This window comes from Gracilinanus agilis, chromosome 6, assembly GCF_016433145.1.
Source record: "Gracilinanus agilis isolate LMUSP501 chromosome 6, AgileGrace, whole genome shotgun sequence".
NCBI classification, from domain to species: domain Eukaryota; kingdom Metazoa; phylum Chordata; class Mammalia; order Didelphimorphia; family Didelphidae; genus Gracilinanus; species Gracilinanus agilis.
In genome coordinates this window covers 64,939,976-64,961,654 of record NC_058135.1, presented here as the reverse complement: position 1 = coordinate 64,961,654, position 21,679 = coordinate 64,939,976, and the positions used below count along the sequence as shown (strand labels likewise).

Genomic DNA, 21,679 nt, shown 5'->3' with positions numbered 1-21,679 from the left:
TCTCTCTCTCTCTCTCTCTCTCTCTCTCTCTCTCTTTCTCTCTCTCTCCCCTTCCCCTTCTCTCCTTTCTCTCTCTCTCTCCCTCTTTCTCTCTCTCTCCCTGCCCCCTCTCTCCCTCTTCCCTCTCAATCTCAATCTCTCTTTCCCCCCTTTCTTTCTCTCTCTCCACATACATATATAATTTTAAATATATACACACACATACATTTAATTACAAATACACATCATCATATATAATGCATATTATATGTACCTACATGAGGAAAGCATGGAAGACATTTGAAATATTTAAATGACTATATAGACCAATTTAGATCTAAAATAAAATCTCACAACCCATTTCAAGGCACCACAATTCTTTCTTCTGACTTGATGTATTCTTTCACTCATGAAGAAATCATTTTACTGGGTCACAAATTCCTCTAAGCAGCTAGTACTTTGGTGCCCATCTGTAGTTTATATATGTAGTTGTCAAAACAATTTTAAAACTCTGTGTTTTTAATAATGAAGTTATTATAGTCAACATATATTTATTAAGTACCTACTGTGTGCTAGGCACTGTGCCAAGTGCTGGAAGCACTTTAATGAACTATAAACAGATGGAGAAAACTTCACAAAAATAGTGTGAAGCTATGAAAATGTTTCAGGCCTTGGAGACACAAGACTTGGGTGTGAAATTGACCTCTAACTAACTGTATGACTTTGGGCAAGTTTTTCAGGTTCTCTAGGATCTATTTCTTCCTCTATAAATTGGAAATAATAATACTTGTATAACCCACCTCAAGGGATCATTGCAGAGAAGGCAACTTATCATAAGAGTTCTATAGATATTGAATTTAATTATTCTGAAAGACAAGTCTTTGGTTAGGGAAGTATGAGTCCTTATTTAGAACTTTATGATATTCAATATTATACAATGCAAAGTGCTTGAATCTTGTCAATGTCTATTTTAGATGGTTCTTAGACAACCTCTGCTGAGTACAAATTCTTTGGACATTCCTACTAAGTCAAAAAGCATTCTAGCAACACATTCTGTGATCAGAGAAGAGAGTTTGGTCAGAGAAACTAGAGAAAGGAAAGAAGAAGCTTTTTGTTTAAGTATTTGATTATAGCCACATAAAACATGGACCCTAAATGAGGAAAGCCAAACCTGTTTAAGGAGGCTGAGATAAATGTTAGGGAAAAAAAAGTTTTGTTTTGTTTTTTAAGATTTTCAGAATTAAAACCAAAAGTTGGGCCAATGGTGTAGAATGAAAAGACAAAAAAGCAATGGATGGGCAAGCTCAAAATACATTGGTGCTCCAGAAATGCTAAGAGAAAGAGGAAGGCTCCTGTGTGTTAGACAGCTCCTCAGTATGGGAGGCAGTACAGAAGAGGAAAGAGACCACCATAAAGATCAAAACAATAATAATCGATACTCATATATAAAAAGAACTAGAAGATTTAGAAATCATTTTCCTTACTAGAACCCCCTGAGGGAAGCAGTAAAGATAAAGTGAAAAAAAATGGAAGTTAAAAGGTTAAGTAAAAGAAGGGAGAGACTCAGACAATCCCTGGTTGTCCTTGAAAAATTCAAATCTCAAGGCTTAGGTGAGTTCTAGACTCAGTTCTCAGAACTGGCAGAAAAGACTTATGAGCCCCTATGAGTAATTTGAAGGATCCAGAAATACAGGAAAATATGATGGGGTTAGAGAAGGGGAAATAATGTAGGAATTTCCTTAAAAAAAAAAAGAGAGAAGAGAGCAAAGTCTGCAAAACCATAGGCCAGTGAGCTCCACTTCAATTCCTAGTAAATTTCTGGATAATATTATTAGAGGGGTAGATAATTAACGACCAGAAAAGGATACTGAGAGGCTTCTGCAAAAAAACAAGTTATACTATTCCCCAAAGCACAAGAACTTCAAATAACTAAAGGAAAGATTTCTTGAGACAATAATAAAAAAAAAAAGAAAGGCAGATCAAAACAACTCTGAAATTTGATGGACACCCAGCAAACTGGAAACAATGACAAAGGACAGGAATAGTTGTAATAGTCAATGTTGTAGTAACAACAAGACAAGTAGATTTCATGTATTTTTGGAGTGTATTCCAAAGAGTAGTACTCACTTGCCTCCTCATGGGTAGGAGACCAACCAGTAGGTTATCTGTAATTGTCCTGGAGGAATTGTAAATTGGTCCATCCATTCTGAAAAGCAGTTTGGGAATTACATGGGGAAAAAACTCACCCAAATGCCCATAGCCTTTGATCTAGATATCCCAGAGCTAGGCTATACCCAAAGGAGGTGAAAGGCAGAAAAGGCCCAAATTCACTAAAATGTTTATTGATGGTAGCAACTATGTACAAACAAGATGCAGAAAGGATGAATTTGGGAATATTCTCAGAGACTTATGATGAAGGGAGACTGGGAACGGCTTCTTGCAGAAAATAAGAATTTAGCTAAGTTTTGGAGGAAGTCACAAAAGAAAGTAGAAGAGAGGTCCTGGAGTAGGGGGAAGATAACTGTCTACAAATATCTGAAGGGCTGCCAAATGGAAGACTGACTTATTCTTCTTGCCTCTCAGGAAGAGAAAGTGGCAAAGAGGTAGATTTAAGCTTAATGAAAGGAAAATTTTCCTAAAAATTAATGAAGACCCAAAGTAGAAGGTTCCTCTCATTCTAGGTCTTCAAGCCTTATGAGACTAGACAATTATTTCTTGGATGTTTTACAGAAAGAATTCTGGGTAGTGGGTATTGATTGAACTAGAGCAAAGATTGCAACCTTTTTTGTTTCCAAGAAGCCTTTGGCAATCTCAGAATGACCTTTGATATATTGATTTACAATGGAAGCCAATTAAATTCAAATAATAATTTTTTTCATCACCTTTTCAGTATTCTTATACTTTATTCCCCTTGACATAGTCTCATGATCCAAAGCACTGGGCTCCTAACTCCATCCATCTTGAATGACTATCCCTTCCCATCTGGAATTTTCTTCCTTCTCTTTTCTTCCTTCTGGCTTCCTTCAGATCCCAGCTAAAACCTACCAAGAAGTCTCTCCTGATCCCTTTTAATGTAGTGCCAGCCCTTAAAGATTATTTCTAATTTATTACATATATAAAATATATTATATGTCATACATAATATGTATATTATTTTTAAAGTATTTTAATTATATATATAAAACAAATATATATTATGTATTATAAAATATCATAGATCTTGTCTTTACATAGCTGTTTGTGTGTTACCTCCCCATTAGATTGTGAGCTCCTTGAGAGCATAAATTAGTTTTTGGTTTGGTTTCTAGGCATACTTAGTACTTAGCACAATGCCTAAATACTAGGGCATTTATTTAACTTCATAAATTCTCAGACCCCAGGTTAAGAATACCTGGATTACATAATCCCTTCCTGCTTCGAGATTCTATGACTCACAGTTTATAGCTCAGAGATGAGATTAGAACCCTGGCCCTCCCTTCTCCAAATATAGCACCCTGACTTTGTGCTTTGCTCCATAAAGGAGAGAGGAGGAGGCAGCTAGGTGGCTCAGTGGATTAAGAGCCAGTCCTAAAGATAGGAGGTCCTGGGTTCAAATTAGATACTTCCTAGCTGTGTGACTCTGGGAAAGTCACTTAACCCCCACTGCCTAGCCCTTAATGTTCTTTTGCCCTGAAACTAATACACAATATTGATTCTAAGATGGAAAGTAAGGGTTAAAAAAATGACTAGGGAATACTGCTTTATCATAGAAGATGGAGAACAGCCTCCACTTAGGAGATAATATTTTCAAATATGGCTCTTTTGTTTTAAGTGAGTTGGGAAAGAGCACTCCATTAATCGTTCCATTGTCTGCTCATAGGTTTAATTCACTGCATTTGAACTTACAGAAAAGTGAGCTTCTGAGAAATCAAGCTAGGGTTACATGGGGATTTAAATTATTTAGTCTCTACTTCCTTATCCTCGTTCTGCTATATTCTTTGCTAGGCTACTCTTCTGTAAGAAATATTTCATATTTTTTCCTCCATCTGACTCTGAGCTCCTTAAATTCAGTGAGGAAGTACAGATGAACCTAGAATCAGGAGGACTTGAATTCAAATCCAGATCAGACATTTTCTAGCTATGTGACCCTGGGCAAATTATTTAACTTCAGTCTCTTCAACTGTAAAATGAGAATAATAATTAGCGCCTACCACCCAGGGTGCTTATGAGGATAAAGATAATATTTGAAATGTGCTTAGAACAGTGCCATCATAATAGATTCTTAATTAGTGTTTGTTAATTGCAACTAATTATAGCAAAGAAGTATTTAAATATGAGTTTTAGGGGAAATATAAAATATTCAATTAGATTTTATGTTATATTAAACAATTAATACATTATTATGATTACATTAACTATATATTAAATGTGAGTAGTTAATTATAATTATATTAATTATATATTGGTTATATATAAATTATAAATGTACTATATATCATATATAAATATAGTAGTTAAATTCTGTAACTAAAATGTAATTACACTGAAATAATTAATATAATATTGATAAATAATGTATATACTTTGTATTTAAAATGGGTCCCTGCCTTATCTTTAAAAGGATAAGACTTTTACGAAGAAGATAAAGATTATTAGAGATAGATAGAGATAATGCTGAGGGGGGAGAGAGAGACAGAGAGAATCAGAGACAGAGAGACAGAGACAGAACAGAGGAGGAGAGGGAGAGACAAACAGACAGACACACAGAGACACAGAGACAGAGACAGAGAAAGACAGACCGACAGACAGAGACACAGAAACAGAGAGAGAGAGAGAGAGAGAGAGAGAGAGAGAGAGAGAGAAACAGACTGACAGACAGGAGACAGAGAGAAACACAGAGAGAGAGAGAGAGAGAGAGAGAGAGAGGAAGAGAGAGAAAGTCAGAGACAGAGACAGAGACAGACAAAGAGAGAGAGAGATGTATTTCCAGTCTGGACAAGATAAAGAGACTTTATCTTTAAAAAATCAATAATATAATTTTTAAGACTTTTTGTTTAAATTATTGATCATCCTTTGATTTGAGTGCCATTAAAGCAAAGGCATAATAGTAGGAGAAAAAACTTAACAAAGTGCTACGTCATAAAGATAGAAATTCCATTCTGGAATATTACAATTAACTTTTTCTAATTATAAGCATGACTGATATTCACACATATAGTGAACAGGATAGGATAGGAAAGGAAAAAGTACTGAAACTTGAGTTGAAAGACATGTTTAAATTCTTCCTATGACACAGGCAGCTAGGTGGTAGGACGGATAGAGCCCTGTACCTGCAGTCAGAAAAACTTGGAATTTAAATACAACTATAGGCACTTATTGTGTGACTCTGGGCAAGTCACTTAACCTCCCCAACCTTCAGTTTTCCCATCTGTAAAATGGGAGAACAGCACCTGCCTCTCATTGGTGAGAGAATAAAATGAGATAATATTTATGAAAAGTCAAAGTACTAGATAGATGGGTATTATTATTATTTTTAAAATATTACCTAGCTGATAGTATTAATAACACTATCTAGTTGACCTTAGACAACTCCTATCACATCTGACTGCCTCAGTTTCCTCATGTGTAGTTTGAGAAGGTTGGACTAATCATTCTCCAATATCTCTCTAGTGGTGTTTCTGTTATTATTCAGTTGTGTCCAACTCATCAGGACCAGGATATAGCTATTCATGTGATTTTCTTGGCAAAGATATTGAAGTGTTTTGCCATTTCCTCACCAGTGGATTCTTTTGTTAGACAATCAGATGTTGAGTGACTTGCCCAGAGAGCTACATTGGATTAAAGGATACTTTTTATCCTAAAATTCTTCTAATATTTCTCTAAGTACTGAATCATGTAACAGGGAGTGGTGTTCGGTATTCTATTAGAATCCAACAGTTCTTCCAATCTCACGTTTCTATTTGTAATACAAACTCACCTCCACATTATCAGCATGATACAATGCCACCATCGGCACTGGTCCTATCCACAATTTAAGCAGTGGTTGCTGTCTGAATTCTTCAGAATAGTGAATGAGCTGCTCAAAAAATTCTGGGAAATAAATGTATTCAGTTAAAATTCAGTCAGAATAAGCATTTGGGTAATTAAATGTTTGTAAAAACCATGCATTTTATGAAATACCTCTAACTTTCTGGAAAACCATTGAAACCTCTTGGAATTCAATTTTTAAAAATAGAAATGAGAAGAATGATTTTCTAAGTGATGACTAAAAACAGAAACCAAATTCCCTGTATGGGTTTCAACGTGTGAAAAGATATTTGAATTTTTAATGGAATTTGTCTAATGTTTGTGTTATATTTTCAGTACTTTTATATGGTGCAAGGTGAGAATCTTTTTTTTTTTTCTTATTGCTAGTCAACTTTCTCCAAAAAACATATTACTTAATTAAGGCTTTCCTTCATTTTCACTACCTATAAGCTTATCAGATACTAAAAGTTCTTGCTTGTAATAGGTTATTTTTCTGATTTCTATTCTACTCAACTAGTCTAGTTTTTTCTATTTTGTTTTATTTTGGTTTTCTACTTTTGCTTCCGTAGCAGCTTTGACAAGAGTTGCTTTGTGCTTATATACGCTTTAAAGTCAGAGGGAAGAAATCTACTTTAATTCTCCCATTTAACCCAAGATTGAACAAAACTAATCAGTGTAAGTGATATGAAGGGCAGTAGAACAGTGCATGGTGGGTATAACTTCAGCATATTAGCAGTTATCAATGATGACTTACAAATGAGGCATATATATTGTCTACTTTAGATAAACGTGAAGTTCCTTGAGGATAACAATCATTCATTTTTGTCTCTCAGTCCTCTAGACCTGGAACTTAGTAGGTGCTTAATAAAAACTAAAAAAAAAAAAAAAGCCTTGGGTTGAGGTTTTATCTTTCTTTGTACCCCAAGTGCTTGGAACACTGTAATCACTTAGTAAGTTTGTTGACTGAGTGAAAAGTGCCATGCCTAGAAAAAGAAATGGATTTGCCCACCAAGAGGGATGGATATCAGGTGGATAATTTGAGTCCTATTCAGCTGCCCATAAAATTTTAAAGACTTGGAGGAAGGTACTCAGTATATAGGATTGAACTTTCTCTAATTATTTATCTTCATGGGAGGATTTGGATGAGAATTACAAATGGATAGGGTGCTTTGGGTTAACCAACTTCTTTCCTATTGCCCTCCCCCTCTTTTTTTTTTTTTTTAAACCCTTACCTTCCATCTTGGAGTCAATACTGTGTATTGGCTCCAAGGCAGAAGAATGGTAAGGGCTAGGCAATGAGGGTCAAGTGACTTGCCCAGGGTCACACAGCTACGAAGTGTCTGAGGCCAAATTTGAACCTAGGACCTCCTGTCTTTAGGCCTGGCTTTCAATCCACTGAACTGCCCAGCTGCCCCCCCCCACACACACACACCCTGCGCCCCTTTTGCCCCTTCTGAAATCCCTTGTTACTGTAGTTTCTTGTCAGCCTTTAAAGCTTTCTTTTGTTTAGGATCTCATGAAAACATAAAAGAGAGAAAACCAAGAATTGAATTTTGGGAGAGAATATTCAGGAGGTTAGAGAGAAAATGAAGAGCCAGCCAAGGAGAGAGAGAATGTGCTGCTAGAGATGGAGAAAGAAAATCAGGTCATTAGTGCACTCATTCATTCAATAAACTTTTAATAAGCGCTTCCTCCTTGCTGGGTCTTGGATCTCGTTTGGAGAGCACTGACCTAATGCGGAAGTCTTGAAATTAAGAATCACAGGCAGGAGGGGTGAAGCAGGGCCAGCAGAGGGCCCTAAGCTCTTCTTCAAATAAAGGCCTCTGAAAGGAACTCACCAAGGGGAGAAAGGGACCAAAAAATAAACAAAGCAAAACAAACAAATAAATAAATGTTTCCTCTGTAGAAAATAGTGCTAAGAGGTTGGAAGAGGTGCAAAATTTGGATAAGATTTAACTTATATATAGTTTGGCAGAAAGATTGTTGTTCAGTCATTTCAGTCATGCTTACCTTCTCAGGACCGCATTCTGGAGTTTTCTTTGCAAAGATACTATAGTAATTTGTTATTTGCTTTTCCTGCTCACTTTATAGATGAATAACATGATTAAGCCACTTGTCCAGGGTCACATGGCTAGTAAGAATCTAAGACCAGATTTGAACCCTTAAAAATAAATTCTCCTGATTTCAAATCCAGTCCTCTATCTACTGTGTCACCTAACTGCCCAACAGAAAGATAAAGCATAGAAATAAACAACTATAATATGTAACATTACTCTCATTAGAAAGCTATGAAGAAAAGGCGAGGTGAAGTCTGGGGCAAGAAAGTCATTACCAACTTACCAACTTAGGGGAGATGAGGGACAGCTCAAAGAGGACGCGGCACCTGAGTTGGATTTTAAAGGATAGACAAAATGGAAAAAGGAGGAAATTTTCCAAGCAGAAGCAATAGTATGTAAGAGACACAGAGATGAGAGAGCACCTCCTCAGGGGATGGGTAGTGAACCATTTTGGATTGAGTACAGAATATGAGGAAAATACAAATATGAAATAAATTTTACAAGGTAGAGTCATAGGATATAGAGCTAGGAGGTCTTTGAAAATCATCTAAGTGAACCTCCTCATTTGACAGATGAGACATATGGTTACCCTAGATAAATAACCAGGTCACCGAGATTTAAATAGAGACCTGGAGATGCCCTGAGACCAAGGGAAATTAAGTAATTTGTCCATAAAATACAGAGGTATGATTCAAACCCAAATCCTCCAACTCCAGAAATCTACTTTTTATTTTTATTGCCATGTAGGTTGGTATCAGATTAGGACAGCTTCGAATGATGAACAAATGTGGTTATATGTTAGATGGCAGATAATGAAGGAAGATGTGTTACAGGAAGGGAAAAGATCTCCCAGAAGGAAGGTTTAACCAATAGTGTGCAATTAACACAAAGCTGAGTGGAAAATCTAACAGACCAGATGACCCTTAGGAATCCCAGGATTCCTATCTTGATAGGTTAGATGCTTACACTCAATCTAATAGGATTAGATTAAATAAATATAAAGTCACTTGCCTAAAAAATCAACTTTACAGAACTAGAGAGGCAGTTTGAACTAAAAATACCTAGGGTGGTTTGTTTGGTTTTTTGAGGATTTCAGAGTCAATAATTAATTCAGCTTTATAATGTGGCATATCAACAACAATAAAAAGTTATTGCCAGGGGCAGCTGGGTAGCTCAGTGGAGTGAGAGTCAGGCCTAGAGACAGGAGGTCCTAGGTTCAAACCCGGCCTCAGCCACTTCCCAGCTGTGTGACCCTGGGCAAGTCACTTGACCCCCATTGCCCACCCTTACCAATCTTCCACCTATGAGACAATACACCAAAGTACAAGGGTTAAAAAAAAAAAAAAAGTTATTGCCATCTTGGGTTTCATTAAGAGAGGCATCACTTTCTGGGAAAAGGTCATGCTCAGATCATTAGAAGGACATTGATAAACTAGAGAGTGTCCAGAGGAGAGCAACCAAAGTGTTAAAAAGCCTTGTCATGTGGATGCCATTTGATGGAACTGGAAATGTTTAGCATGTAAGAGAGGAACTACAGAGGAGAGGTGATAGATGTGTTCAAATATCATGTTGAAGACAGATTAAATTTGTTCTGCCTAGCACCAGAGGGACTTCACACCTGGAACTGTCCAAAACTCACCCCTTTGGCAGTAGGTTCAAAGCAGATGTAAGATGACCACCTCTTGTTGGTTATATTATAGTGAGGACTTCTTTCTGGTATGAGTGGACTAGAGGGCTGCTGACGTGTTCTTTCAATTCCAAAATTCAGTGGTTTTGTGAAATTAAGAACAATGAAGATGGAGGAATTGCCATTTACTGGATTTGAAAATTAGAAGAACATTGATACCCTTCAGGTATCTTTAGTAATGTATGTGGGGTGGGGTTGGGGGGGAAGGTTGGAAGTCAAACTGCAAGGAGTTAACCAGGAAAGGATTTGAATAAACCCATAGCTGGTCTTTTCACAAGTTAGTTGGTTAAAAGAAAGAAGAAAGATAAGACAGAATGAAAGGGTTGAGGAAGGTGATTTTTTTTTTTTTTGGTTTGTTTTTTAGGAAAATGGATAGCTAAACGTGTTTATTGGCAGAAGCAAAAGACGTAACACAAAGAGAAAGAAACTGAAAAACACATGAGAGAGGGAAAAAGACTGAGAGAGATATTAATAAGAACAGATGTTTAAATAGCACCATAAAGTTTATAAAACATTTGTAGAAATGATGCCATTGGGCTATAAGTGTGCTTGGAGACTGGTAAAATCTTCAGGTCAAGAGGAAATGATTTGCTTGTCACAAAACAATAAAGGTCAAAGGAAGGATTCAAACCCACCTCTCTTCTGACTCCAAGCGTACTCTTACCACTATGGCTACTGTCTCCCAAAAAACAAAAACTGCTATTCTAAGGGCAAAGAGAGAGGGTTTGTGATAACCAGTGGAAAAGAAGGATCTTTTCCCTTTGATATGGGAAGACAAAAGGCTCCAAGGAGGAGAACATGGCATTTGAATTAGGCCTTGAAGGATTTCAGTCAGGAAATATGAAAGGAGGACCTTTAAAATTTCAGAAAAAAAAGGATTAGCAAAAACATAGAGGCTAGAAATAAGAATGAGATGAGTAAACTAGTTTGCCTGAAACATTTTGTAGATGTTAGGCACATGTTTGAGATAAAGCTGGAAAGTTAATTAATGAGAATCAAGAGTTCAGAACCAGGTGATGGCCCTACAAAGGAGGATTTCTTCCCCATAAATCAGTGGTTCCCAAACTTTTTTGGCCTACCGCCCCCTTTCCAGAAAAAAAAAATTACTTAGCCCCCTGGAAATTAATTTTTTTAATTTTAATAGCAATTAATAGGAAAGATAAATGCACCTGTGGCCATCACTGCCCACCCTGGATCGCTGCATTTTGGGAATCACTGCCTTAAATAGAATAGAAAGAAGGAGTAGATAAAGACAGAGGATGAAAATGAATTTTTTTCTGAACCAAGGCAGTGTGTATGCAGGAAGTGAGAGGAAGGGGAAGTGAAGGCAGGGCACAGAAGACATAGTCTAAATTTGTAGTGAATCCAATTAGTGAAGGTTCCCAACTATAATCCAAGAGCTGAGAAAATCAATGGTGAAGATGGCTTTTATTTCCCTTATTAGATTGAAAAATTTTTGAAGGAAGGATGTTAGAGCTAGAAGGGACTGCAGACAGCAAGGACTCACAATTTTATAAGTTTTATTGTTCTCAGAGCTTGTTCTGAATAGTTTTATGAGGTAGTTAGTGTAAGGATTATTATTCCTATTTTACAGATGCTGAAACTGAATCTTGGAAAGATCAAGTGCCTTGCCCAAGGCCACATGAGTAGTGAGTATCAATTTTGAGATTTGAGCCCAAGTCTCTGTCTTCTAGATCCTAGATCTCTGCCAAGCCAAGCCCCTCATTTTGTAGATGAAGGGACTGAGGCATAAAAAGAAAGCAGAAGAACTCTCAAATTTGCGAACTGAACAGACTTCTAATTTTAATTCCATCCTCCTGGGAAAGCCAAGAGTCTGGATCAATGACAAGAAGGATCAAGGACGGGCAGGAATTGAGCCCAAAGGGCACAGAAAGCCAAAACAGAATTGCAGGGCACTCCAAATCTTAGCAGCTGCCCAGGGAGTCAGTGGAAAGTTGTGGAGGGAGTAAGGTTGATGCAAAATATATATATATATGTATATATATATATATATATTTTTTTTTTAACTAATAGGAGACATTGAGGAATTAGAGGTTACAAGGACTGATCTGATGTAGCATAGCTTATTTAAGGAAAAGATAGAGGGAGGGAAAGAGGGAAGGAGAGGAAGGGAGACAGACAGGAGAGAGAGACAAAGGCAGAGAGAGAAAGACAGGAACAGAGAGGGGTGATACAGAGACAGAAAAGAGGAAAGGGAGAGGAAAGAGAGAAGAGAAGAGAGAAAAGGGAAAGGAAACTAGAGGGGGAGAGGGGATGCGGAAAGGAGATGAGAGAGAGGAAGTAAAAGTTCAGAGCTGGATGAGGGTGGAGAGTGGAGAAAGGACTTCCTGACTGCACTCTCTGAGCAATGGGAAGGTTGAATCAGATTGCCTGAGAGGCTGAGAAGAGGAAGATAATAGTTGCCAGCTCCGCCAGCCCAGGCCATTTATTTATTTACCTTTGCTATTAGATTTCATCAACAGGGAGTGTCCCACCAGCGGGTATGCGGTGGCAACCGTGGGGATGGATTTCATCTGCTGCCATTTTCGGACGTAAGTGGCCAGCATCTGCAGCAGGATCAGCGTGAGGACGGTACCCAGCAAGGTGATCGCGCCCGTGGCGCCCCAGTAGAGCAGTTTCTGCCCGACTGGCACTAGCCACATATCTCCTCCCATCGTGGCAGCCTTCTGTGGCTGGGCTGGGCAAGATCTGCAGCGGGAAGGAAGTTCTCCTCGGTGAGCCTAGCCTCGTTCTGGACCAGCCCAGCCCGGTCCCCTTGAGCTGGCCAGCTGCGCCCTCAGGGGAGCCCAGGAAGGAGGGAGGCTCCGAGCAGGGAGCTAGGAGTGGAGGAGCAGTGATGCTGCCAGCCACCCGGGAGCTCGCTTCCACAAGGGGTTACTTTGCTAGACTTTCGGCTCAAGGCTGGGCCCTGCAGCTGGGTCCTGGGAGGGAGGAGGAGTCACGAGAACTCCAGGCGTGGTTAGGAGGTTTCTTTAGCTCCCCCGGCTCTCCTTACGATCCTGCGGGGGAGGGAAGAACGAACGAACCAAGACGTTCTACTGTGCAATCCTTTAAGAAAGCAGAACTCTGGGCCTAAAACTTTTACTGCGGTCCTGGTCCCTCTGCAGTTCCAGTTAAATTCCGCAAAGCACTCCAGGGTCCATCGTTCATCTTCGAACAGCAAGAGACCAAGCCCAGGCTGGCTCTATGCTGCTGACTAGGCAACAGTTGTTTGTCGAAGAAGCTAGCTCGGCTTTCTTTAGGCAAAGGGAACCCTGTTTGTTTATTTTTGAGGGGCTCGGCCGCCCGGGGCAGAGTCAGGAGGAGGGCGTTTTGTGGCATTTTGCGTCACCAACAGAAGCACGTTTCAAAGGTTTTTGAAGTCCTCAGCCACCGGAAAGCCTGGCATGTTAACACTGTCATCACTCGAATACAGACCCTCTTGATTACTGTAATAACTCATTAGTGTGTCGGCCTGCTGGTGGGTCTGCCGCCTCAAATTCCCTCCCCTCCCCTGACTCCAGTCCTCACCATTCAGCCACTAAAGTGATTTTTCCTAAAACGCAGATCCAATCATATCACCCTCTAGGCAACAAATCTAATGGCTTCCTATTGCTTCCAGGAGCAAGTGCAATATGCTTTATTTGGCATTCAAAGCCGTTCATAATCTAGTTCCCTCCTACCTCTCTGGTCTTACTCCCAAACACGTCCTCTTCCATCCAGTGAACAAGATTCTGCTCTCCCTCCTCTGATCTGACTACAGACCCCGCTTTTTGTTGGTGGTGAGTCGTTTCAGTCGTGTCACTCCATTTTGGAAGATTTTGTTTGGCAGAGATACCAGAGTGGTTCTGCCATTTCCTTTCTCCAGCTCATGAGGAACTGAGGCAAAGACGAGACTTGCCCACGGTCGCACAACTAGCAAATGCCTGATGTCAAATTTGAACTCAGATCTTCCGGACTCCAGGTCTGGAGCTATATCCACTGTGCCACCTAGCTGTCCCACTGACCTCTCTGGCTTCCTTAAGTCCCAACTAAAATCCCATCTTCTATAGGAAACCTTCCCCAACTTCTCTTAATTCTAATGGCTTGCTTTGTGTATGTTTGTGTGCAGGTCACCTCTGCCATTATGTTGTAAGCTCTTTGAGGGAGGGACCCTTTCGTTTCTTTATATCCCGAGCTTTTGGCACAATGCTTGGCACATAGTAGGCACTTAATAAATGTTGATTGATTGATTGACTTGAAAGTTAAAGAATCAACCACTTGCTTCTTTCTTCAGATGAAAGAACTAAGATCCGGAGAAATGACTTGCTTAAAATCATTTACTCTCTGGAGAGAGTCTGGATTTGAACTTCAGTTTCTGGTGACAGTGACAAGTCAGTGCATTACATAATTCCTGTCTAGTTATGGGCAGATCTCCCACTCAGCCTTTTGGGATTCAAGTACATAGTACATGCAGATATATTTATTTAAGGCATCAGCTAATAGAGGTCAAATGTTGGGGAAAAGGTATGACCTGCAGAAATTAAGCCCTTTTTTGGAGAGACACAAATAGAGGAGCAGAGATGGTCATTTAGCTAACCTCAGCATGAGTCAAAGCAGCTCCCCCAAGTTTGCTTCAGACAAGATTTGAGGAGTTGGCAGCTAAGTGGTAGAGTGCCCAGCTCAGAGTCAGGAAGGCTTGAGTTGAAATCTGTCCTCAGATGCTTACTAGTTGCGTGACCCTGAGCAAGTCACTTAACCCTGTTTGCCTCAGTTTCTTCTTCTGGAAAATGGTCTGGAAAAGGAAATGGCATGGCAAACTACTCCAATACCTCTGCCAAGAAAACTCCAAATGAGCTCAGGAAGAGTTATACATGACTGAACAACAAGATACAGGACCATAGATTTAGAACTGGGAGGGACATCACAGGTCATCCAGAGAAATTTTCATTTTACCTTTGAGAACAAAACTAGAAGCAATAGATACAAATTTGAGAGTCAGGTTCTCTCTAACAAAAGGAAAATCTTAAAATTTCAAGTCTTCAGGAATGGAATGGATTATCTTTGTAAATAACAGGGTTTTCCCTCCCTAGAGGCGTGCAATCAAAGACTGGATGACAGCTTATTAATGAGATTGAAGTGGGGTTACTTATTCATTTACCAGACAGTTGTTCCCTTCTCTCTAAAACTGAAAACTTGGAGACCAAGTTTCTGGTGATTAGGCTGTCTACACAAGACTGTCACAATTAAAATAATTCAAGAAAATGGTTTTGGGTAAAAATATAAATTTATCGATTAGGCCAGTAATGGGCAAACTATGGCCCGAGGGCCAGATTGGGAGGGGGTGAGGTGGGGGGGAGGCCCTTACATGTTCTATCAGGCCACAGGATATTATTTGTAATCTGATGAATACAATGTGTAGGATACAATACAATGAAACTTCGAAAGAGTTGCCTTAGAAACAGACTGATAGATGAGCATTTCCTTTCCTTTTGTCCCCTCTTTAAAAAAAGTTTGCCCATCACTGGATTAGGCTATCATTACAACTAATAAAGTAATGTCAGTGGCCCTCTCAAATGACCAAAGACCCTGAACACTCTCCAGGAAGATCTATAAATCGACATCCCAAGATATCTCTAATTGGTAAATAGCTGATTAGAAGGTAGCCCATCAAATTCTCATCCTCCCAACATCCATTATGTAGGCAGCAAGAGAATCATTGTCTCCTTCATTTATCAACCAGATTTTGTTAGGTGGAAGACCTTCCTTGGGATTCCTAAGGATCAAAAAGATATAAAAAGCAGTAGATTGGAGAAAATCTCTGACCCAGCACCCAGACACAGGAATACATCGAAATGATCTCTAATCTATGACCCTCAACTTGAAATGAATATAAAATGTGAAAAAGAAATTCTTGCAGGACTAAGTTGGGTTTCTGATGACAAGTGAACACTACACTGCTGGCATAGTCTTTGAGAATCCAGGGTTACTGCCACTCTACAATGAGACCTTCAAATAGACTATGGAGGGATCTCAAGGAAATAGGGAACCTGATGGAAATCCATCCAGGCAAGAGTATTATAAACAAAAGCTCAGAGACAATGATAGATATTTGCTGTTTGTTCTTGGCAAAATGGGATTCTTTGTTTGGATGAAAGATGGGGCACAAATGGAAGCTCCTTACTAAATATTATTGTTTAAAGCAACATTTTAAAGATCTTTTACTTATGATACATGGATAATATTTCTTGTAATGAATTAGAATAAAAAACTTTTTGGTAAAATATAGAGTAGCTTTAGTTAAACCATGAATATCTCAGAAGTACTTGGGAAAGAGAAAGAGGAGAAAGAGACAGAGAAAGAAAAGGGTGAGTGAAAAGCAATAGTAACTTATATTAACCAAATTATTCTTGACCTGTTTTGATTTCACAGTATAAGCAATTTTGCATTGAAGAATAACAAGATAGACAATAAGCCTGGATTCACTGGAAATAAAATGAAGATTAAACCATCCAAACTGTCTTAAAATCTGTTCAAATCCATTTAAATCTGTTCAAAGTATGTAATAGTGATTTAAGCCAGTAAAAACATAATTAAACCAGTAAAAAAAAATACCTGGTCTAAACTGGTTAATATTTTTCAAAACCCATTCAAACACCTGCAATTGGGTTTAGAATAGTTCAATCCACTGAAAACCATTTTTTACCAGTTCAAACAAGTATAAACTGGTTCAAGCAAGTTCAATCCAGTTTAAAATGGTACACACCAATATAGCCTGGCTAAAACCAGTTTACTCCCATTTAAATCAGTTAAAACCTATTCCTTATAGTTAAATTTGGTTCAAATCAGTTCCTAGACAAGTTTAAACAGGTCTAAACCATTTTAATCTGCTTCAAACTGATACATATAAGAAAAATTTTAAAACTTTTTAAAAATACAAAAAATGTAAAAGAGCAAATTTTAACTAAGTAAAGGGGAACTGATTTATAAATAGAAAAAGTTTTATTAATGCAATGAAATGTATTTTATTGTCAGGATTAAACCATTTCAAAACACTGAACTTGCTTGGGGACCTTTTTCCCCTGGTTTAAACTTGATTAAACTGGTTTGAAGTAGTTTAAACCAGATTGAACCTATTGTCCTTCAAAGATGATGATGTCAAACTGGACAGAGTTATTGCATGGATTTTTTCTTTTTCTTTTTCTTTTTCTTTTTCTTTTTTTTTTTTTTTTTGGTCCAAAGGTCCACCAAAGGAAATTTAGCAAATTTAACAAAGACAATGGAAATAATTCCAGAGTTTTATTGTTTAAGACAATTCAGGTGGATTTTTCACTTGATTAACTAAGCTTCTTGATGAGGATGAAGTAAAGCCTTACTTTCAGTTAAAGCAGTGTTCATTTCTTCGAATGATTTGCTCCTTCTATTATCTTATTTCACTTCATCCAAATAAACATCAATAGTTCTCCTTATACTCTGTGTATATACTGGCATACAGTCTTCTTTAGGTCTTATGGCCATGTCTTATAGATGTTCTTTGAACTGAATCATTACTTTTTAAGGCCAGAGTCAAATGGCTTGCCCTGTTTTTGGCTTGCCCTGTTTCATTTTCATATTTTAGTTTCTCTTTCAAGTAGATTTTTAAAATCTGCTTAAACTTGCTGATACCATTCTGAAGTGGTTTACACATTTTCAGTACCTACTCGAATGCCTATAATTGGTTTTAAAATAGTTCAATCCACTGGAAACCATAAAAAAGGTTTTTTTAACCACTTTTTACCAATCTAGTATGGTTCTGACTAGCTAAAACCATTTCAAACCAGTTCAATCTGGTTTGACTCAATTAAAACCTGTTCAAACAAACCTGTTAAAACTGGTTAAAACTGGCTCACACTGGTTTCTGGAGTGATTGGACTTACTGACTTTTAAGATTCCTTCCTAGCTCTGATTCTATAATCTTATCTTTTAAAAAGGAATCTTTTAAACTTTAGGCAAAATGGATGCCAGGAAATTCAATGAAATTAACATTCATTTTAGCAGTTTTCAAACTGAAAATCTTTTATCAAAACCATATTTAATAATAACAGTGATAATACTTTTGGAAGGGAGATTTTAAAATCATTAATGGATCTTTCTCTAGTTCATGGAAAAATGTGTAACATGAGTGCAGTAGGGCAAAAGGAAGCAGCAGTAATAGGGAGAGACAAAAATTTGAAGTTCACAAACTGAGCTTTAAGATCTTATGTAATCAAAATTTCCTGGATTTTTAAAAAATCTCCTTTGAGGACTTCTAGCTCAGTTAAGCAACTGATATTTTCTACTGTTAAGTAAGTCAGAAGTGCTGGCATTCATGTCTTGAGAATAGAGAGAAGGTCAGCCATTCAGTTGTAGTTTCCAGATGCCCATCCTCTCAGAAATGTAAATCAGGTCACTGCTCTGTCATCCTCAATGGATCACTGCCCTCTAGGTGCCTAGAACTCCTGAACTGCCTTTCACAAAGTAAGAGAATAACTTTTTTGAGAAAGGTTCATAATGAATCACGTCCCATCTCTCAAAAGGAAGGTGGCGGTCTCAAAGTATGGAATGAGGCATACAGACTACACTGTACTTGGTCAAGATTTGCCAGTTGTACTCTTTAGATTTGACTCCACCACCATTCTTCCTTCCTCCTCCTCCTCCCATCTCAAGAAAAGTTCAGCATCAAAAAACCTATCATCTTGAAGATTGCATCAGCTCTGCTACCATTATCTCATCCTGACTTTCAATTGCCTCTGCACGGCAGAGCGAAAAAGAAAACTTCTCCCAAATCTCAGTAAAAACAAAGCTCAGAAGACCAACCGAGTCTTCATTTGCCAGCAGGGCTGCATTCCTTGGGTTCTTCTCCTCCACCACCGACATGCCCCATATGCTTCTCTCTTAATCTAACCCCACCTTTTAGACATCCTTTTGTGTGTTGTTTTTCACAATTAGATTGTAAGCTCCTTGAGGTAATGGACTGGCTTTTTTTTTTCTTATTTTTATCATCCCGATCATTTAGTAAAGTGCCTGGCAGACATCATCTACTTAATAAATGTTTATTTTATCTTACTGTTTAATGTAATAGGGGTATTTTTCAAACACTCCACCCCCCCAGTTAATGTCACATATCTTTTATGTACTCCTTTCTCTTCTGTGATACTGCTGTTGCCCTGATACAGACACTAATTGCCTCATACCTGGACTAGTACAGTATCTTCCTAGTTGGTCTTTCTGCCTCAAGTCTCTCCCTCCTCTAGCTCATCCTCCATTCAACATTCAATTTTTTAAAATACTTACCTTCTGTCTTAGTATTAATTCTAAATCAGAAAAGTTCTGTGTATTGACTTATAGGTGGAAGAGTGGTAAGGGTAGGCAATGGGGGTCAAGTGACTTGCCCAGGGTCACACAGCTGGGAAGTGTCTGAGGCCAGATTTGAACCTAGGATCTCCCGTCTCTAGGCCTGGTTCTCAACCCACTGGGCTACCCAGCTGCCCCCTGTTCTTTTAATTACATACAGCTACTCAGCAGAGTTTGTGGGTCATTTCAGTCCACATGAATACATTCCCAAGTGTGTAGTCCATTTAGTTCTATGGAGACCCAGTGGACCTGAGACAGGAAGCAGAAATAGTTTGTAACCTTGTTTTCATGTTTAAGGGACCAGCTTTATTGACTCCCACTTCAGAGCAGGTACAGGCGGCCCTGGGCCACTGTACCCTTCTTTAGGAATGTGGTAGAAACAATACCAACCCCATACAAGTTAGGCTGGTTTTTCCTTTAAAAAGCATTTAGATAATATTCATGACTTGGTGGGCTCAGGGAACCAAAGGCTCACTTCCTGCTTGCCCAAGCGACTTGCCCTTATTCTCCTGTCCAGTAAATATCTGAGGCCAGATTTGGACTCGAGAAGATGAATCTTCCTCTAGCTGCCCTCTGTTGTCCCACAGAACACATGTAATCTTATTTTCATATGTTAGTTCTTCAAATACCAGAAGAAAGCTATCCTTCTTCTAAAGTCTCCTCCAGGCTTCATAATCCTGACTGCCCTCTTCTGGGTCCAGTTCAGTAGTGCCCTTCTTAAAATATGCTGCCCAGAACTTAATATCTGTTCAACTGTTGGAATCCTAAAATTATTCAAGGTCTCCTTCAAAACATCTTTTCATTTTCCTCAAAAATCTCACAGTACTTTTTATTTCAGTTCAGTGGTCATTTTCTAAGTAATATTTATACCTTTTTGTGGACCTACCTCTTCCTGCCTGGATTACAAGATCCTTAGAGGCAGAGTTTGTTTTTGCTTTCCTCTTCACCATCTCCAGGAACTAGCCATGGTGTCCTGCACATGGCATACGAATAACAGGTATTTGTTGAATTGAATGAAATCAAGCCAAGGATGAAAACAACATTTTAGAGACAATGCTATACTTGGTGTATGTAAACCAAATTTAAAAGTTTACAAGCTATCACTATTTCCTAAGAACAAAGGATATAAAAACAGGTGTAGAGGGGCAGGACCTCCTGGATTTAGGGCTAAAGGGGACCATAGATGTCATTTAATTCAAACTTTTCATATTACAGATGAGGAACTCGAAGCCAAGAGAGTCAATGAGACTTGCCAAGGTTCCTCAAGTAGTAAGCAAGAGAGTCAGGAGTTGGGGGATTTTGTTTTGGATAATCCCAGGAAGTGAGAGAATAAGATGTCTGAATGTCATATTATTCCCAGATTATTTTTTTTAAAGTAGTATTATTTTAATTAAAGTTTCCAAAGTAAGAGATAAAATTGTAAGAAGGTAGGAGATAGGGTGGAGACATAGAGGTGGCTCAGTGTACAGCTCACTGGGCCTGGAATCAGAATACCTGAGTTCAAATTCAGCCTCAGACACTTACTGCCTGTGTGACCCCGAGAAGTCACTTAACCTCTGTTTGCATTAATCTATTGGAGAAGGAAATGGCAAACTATTCCAGTATCTTTGTCAAAAGAATCTCACAAACGGTATGGTCCAAGGGGTTATGAAGGATTATGAAAAAATGAAAGATTGAACAACAACAACAACAACAGAGACAAGGCAGAAGGCATAACTAGCCTTTATAAATACATTTTAAAAAATCTTTGAGTAATATTGGCATTTGACTTTAATTTTTATTATGTACATGGTGGCTGGTCCATTAAATGACGGATCTTTCAGCCTCAGTAACTCATCACGACTACTCATACTGCAGTGTATATGGTTGGTGACAGTGGCAATAAGTCCATGTTCCTCATCACATAATTAATATAACAGCACAGCACAACAGCCAGTTTGGGGAAATTTAGGATTTTGTCACATCCTGAAAAAATAAGACTGAAATTTCCACAAAGTCAGCTTAACCCCACATACTATATTTCTCTTTATGCCTCCCTCTGTGACTCTCCTATATACTTACCTCTGTCATAATTTGAGAAAAGGGGAAGAAAACATAATGGAGTGCAAGAAGGCCCTCAGAACAACATAGAGCCAAAATGAGGGAGAAACAGGTGTCTATGAAGGTATCAGATTATGTTTTTGAGACTGACTTCCATGCTTAATAGAGTATACAGTAATAAGCATTCCCAGACTGCCCCAGTAAAAATGATTTAATTTGACTATCTTAAGAGTAAGAAAGGAATTCATCCAGTCCTTGGCCTATCTTTTTAGACCAACAGCAAAGGTGTTACGTGTGCTATTTCCTGGTTTTTATGATGTAGCCATACATACCCCAGAAATCTGACTAAAATAAAATCTTTTTCACTTGCTTCATAAAGTCAAAGAGCAATTACTGCATTTTGGGTGACCCATTTCCCCCTTTAGATATAAATAGTTTAGTCTCTTTTCTGAAAATCATGATTCTTTTTTTCCAATGAAAGCATCATTGAATTAATAACTTTAGAACAGAGCTAGTTCCTTTTTTCCTCTAATTCCTTCAGCTCTGCCATTTGCTAGCT

The 21,679-nt window shown here is 38.4% G+C and overlaps 1 protein-coding gene across 1 annotated transcript in view; it reads right to left on the bottom strand.

Moving 5' to 3' along the window:
- LOC123251454 (cytochrome P450 4V2) overlaps positions 1-12,413 on the bottom strand; it is a 35,734-nt gene extending 23,321 nt beyond the window's left edge. Inside the window, exons 1-2 of the mRNA XM_044680711.1 lie at positions 12,188-12,413; positions 5,936-6,048 (exon numbers count right to left, since the gene is read on the bottom strand). Of these exons, the coding sequence (XP_044536646.1) occupies positions 5,936-6,048; positions 12,188-12,404 (330 nt within the window). The 5' untranslated portion in view covers positions 12,405-12,413. The remainder of the gene's footprint in view (positions 1-5,935; positions 6,049-12,187) is intronic.
- Positions 12,414-21,679: the final 9,266 nt, after the last annotated feature.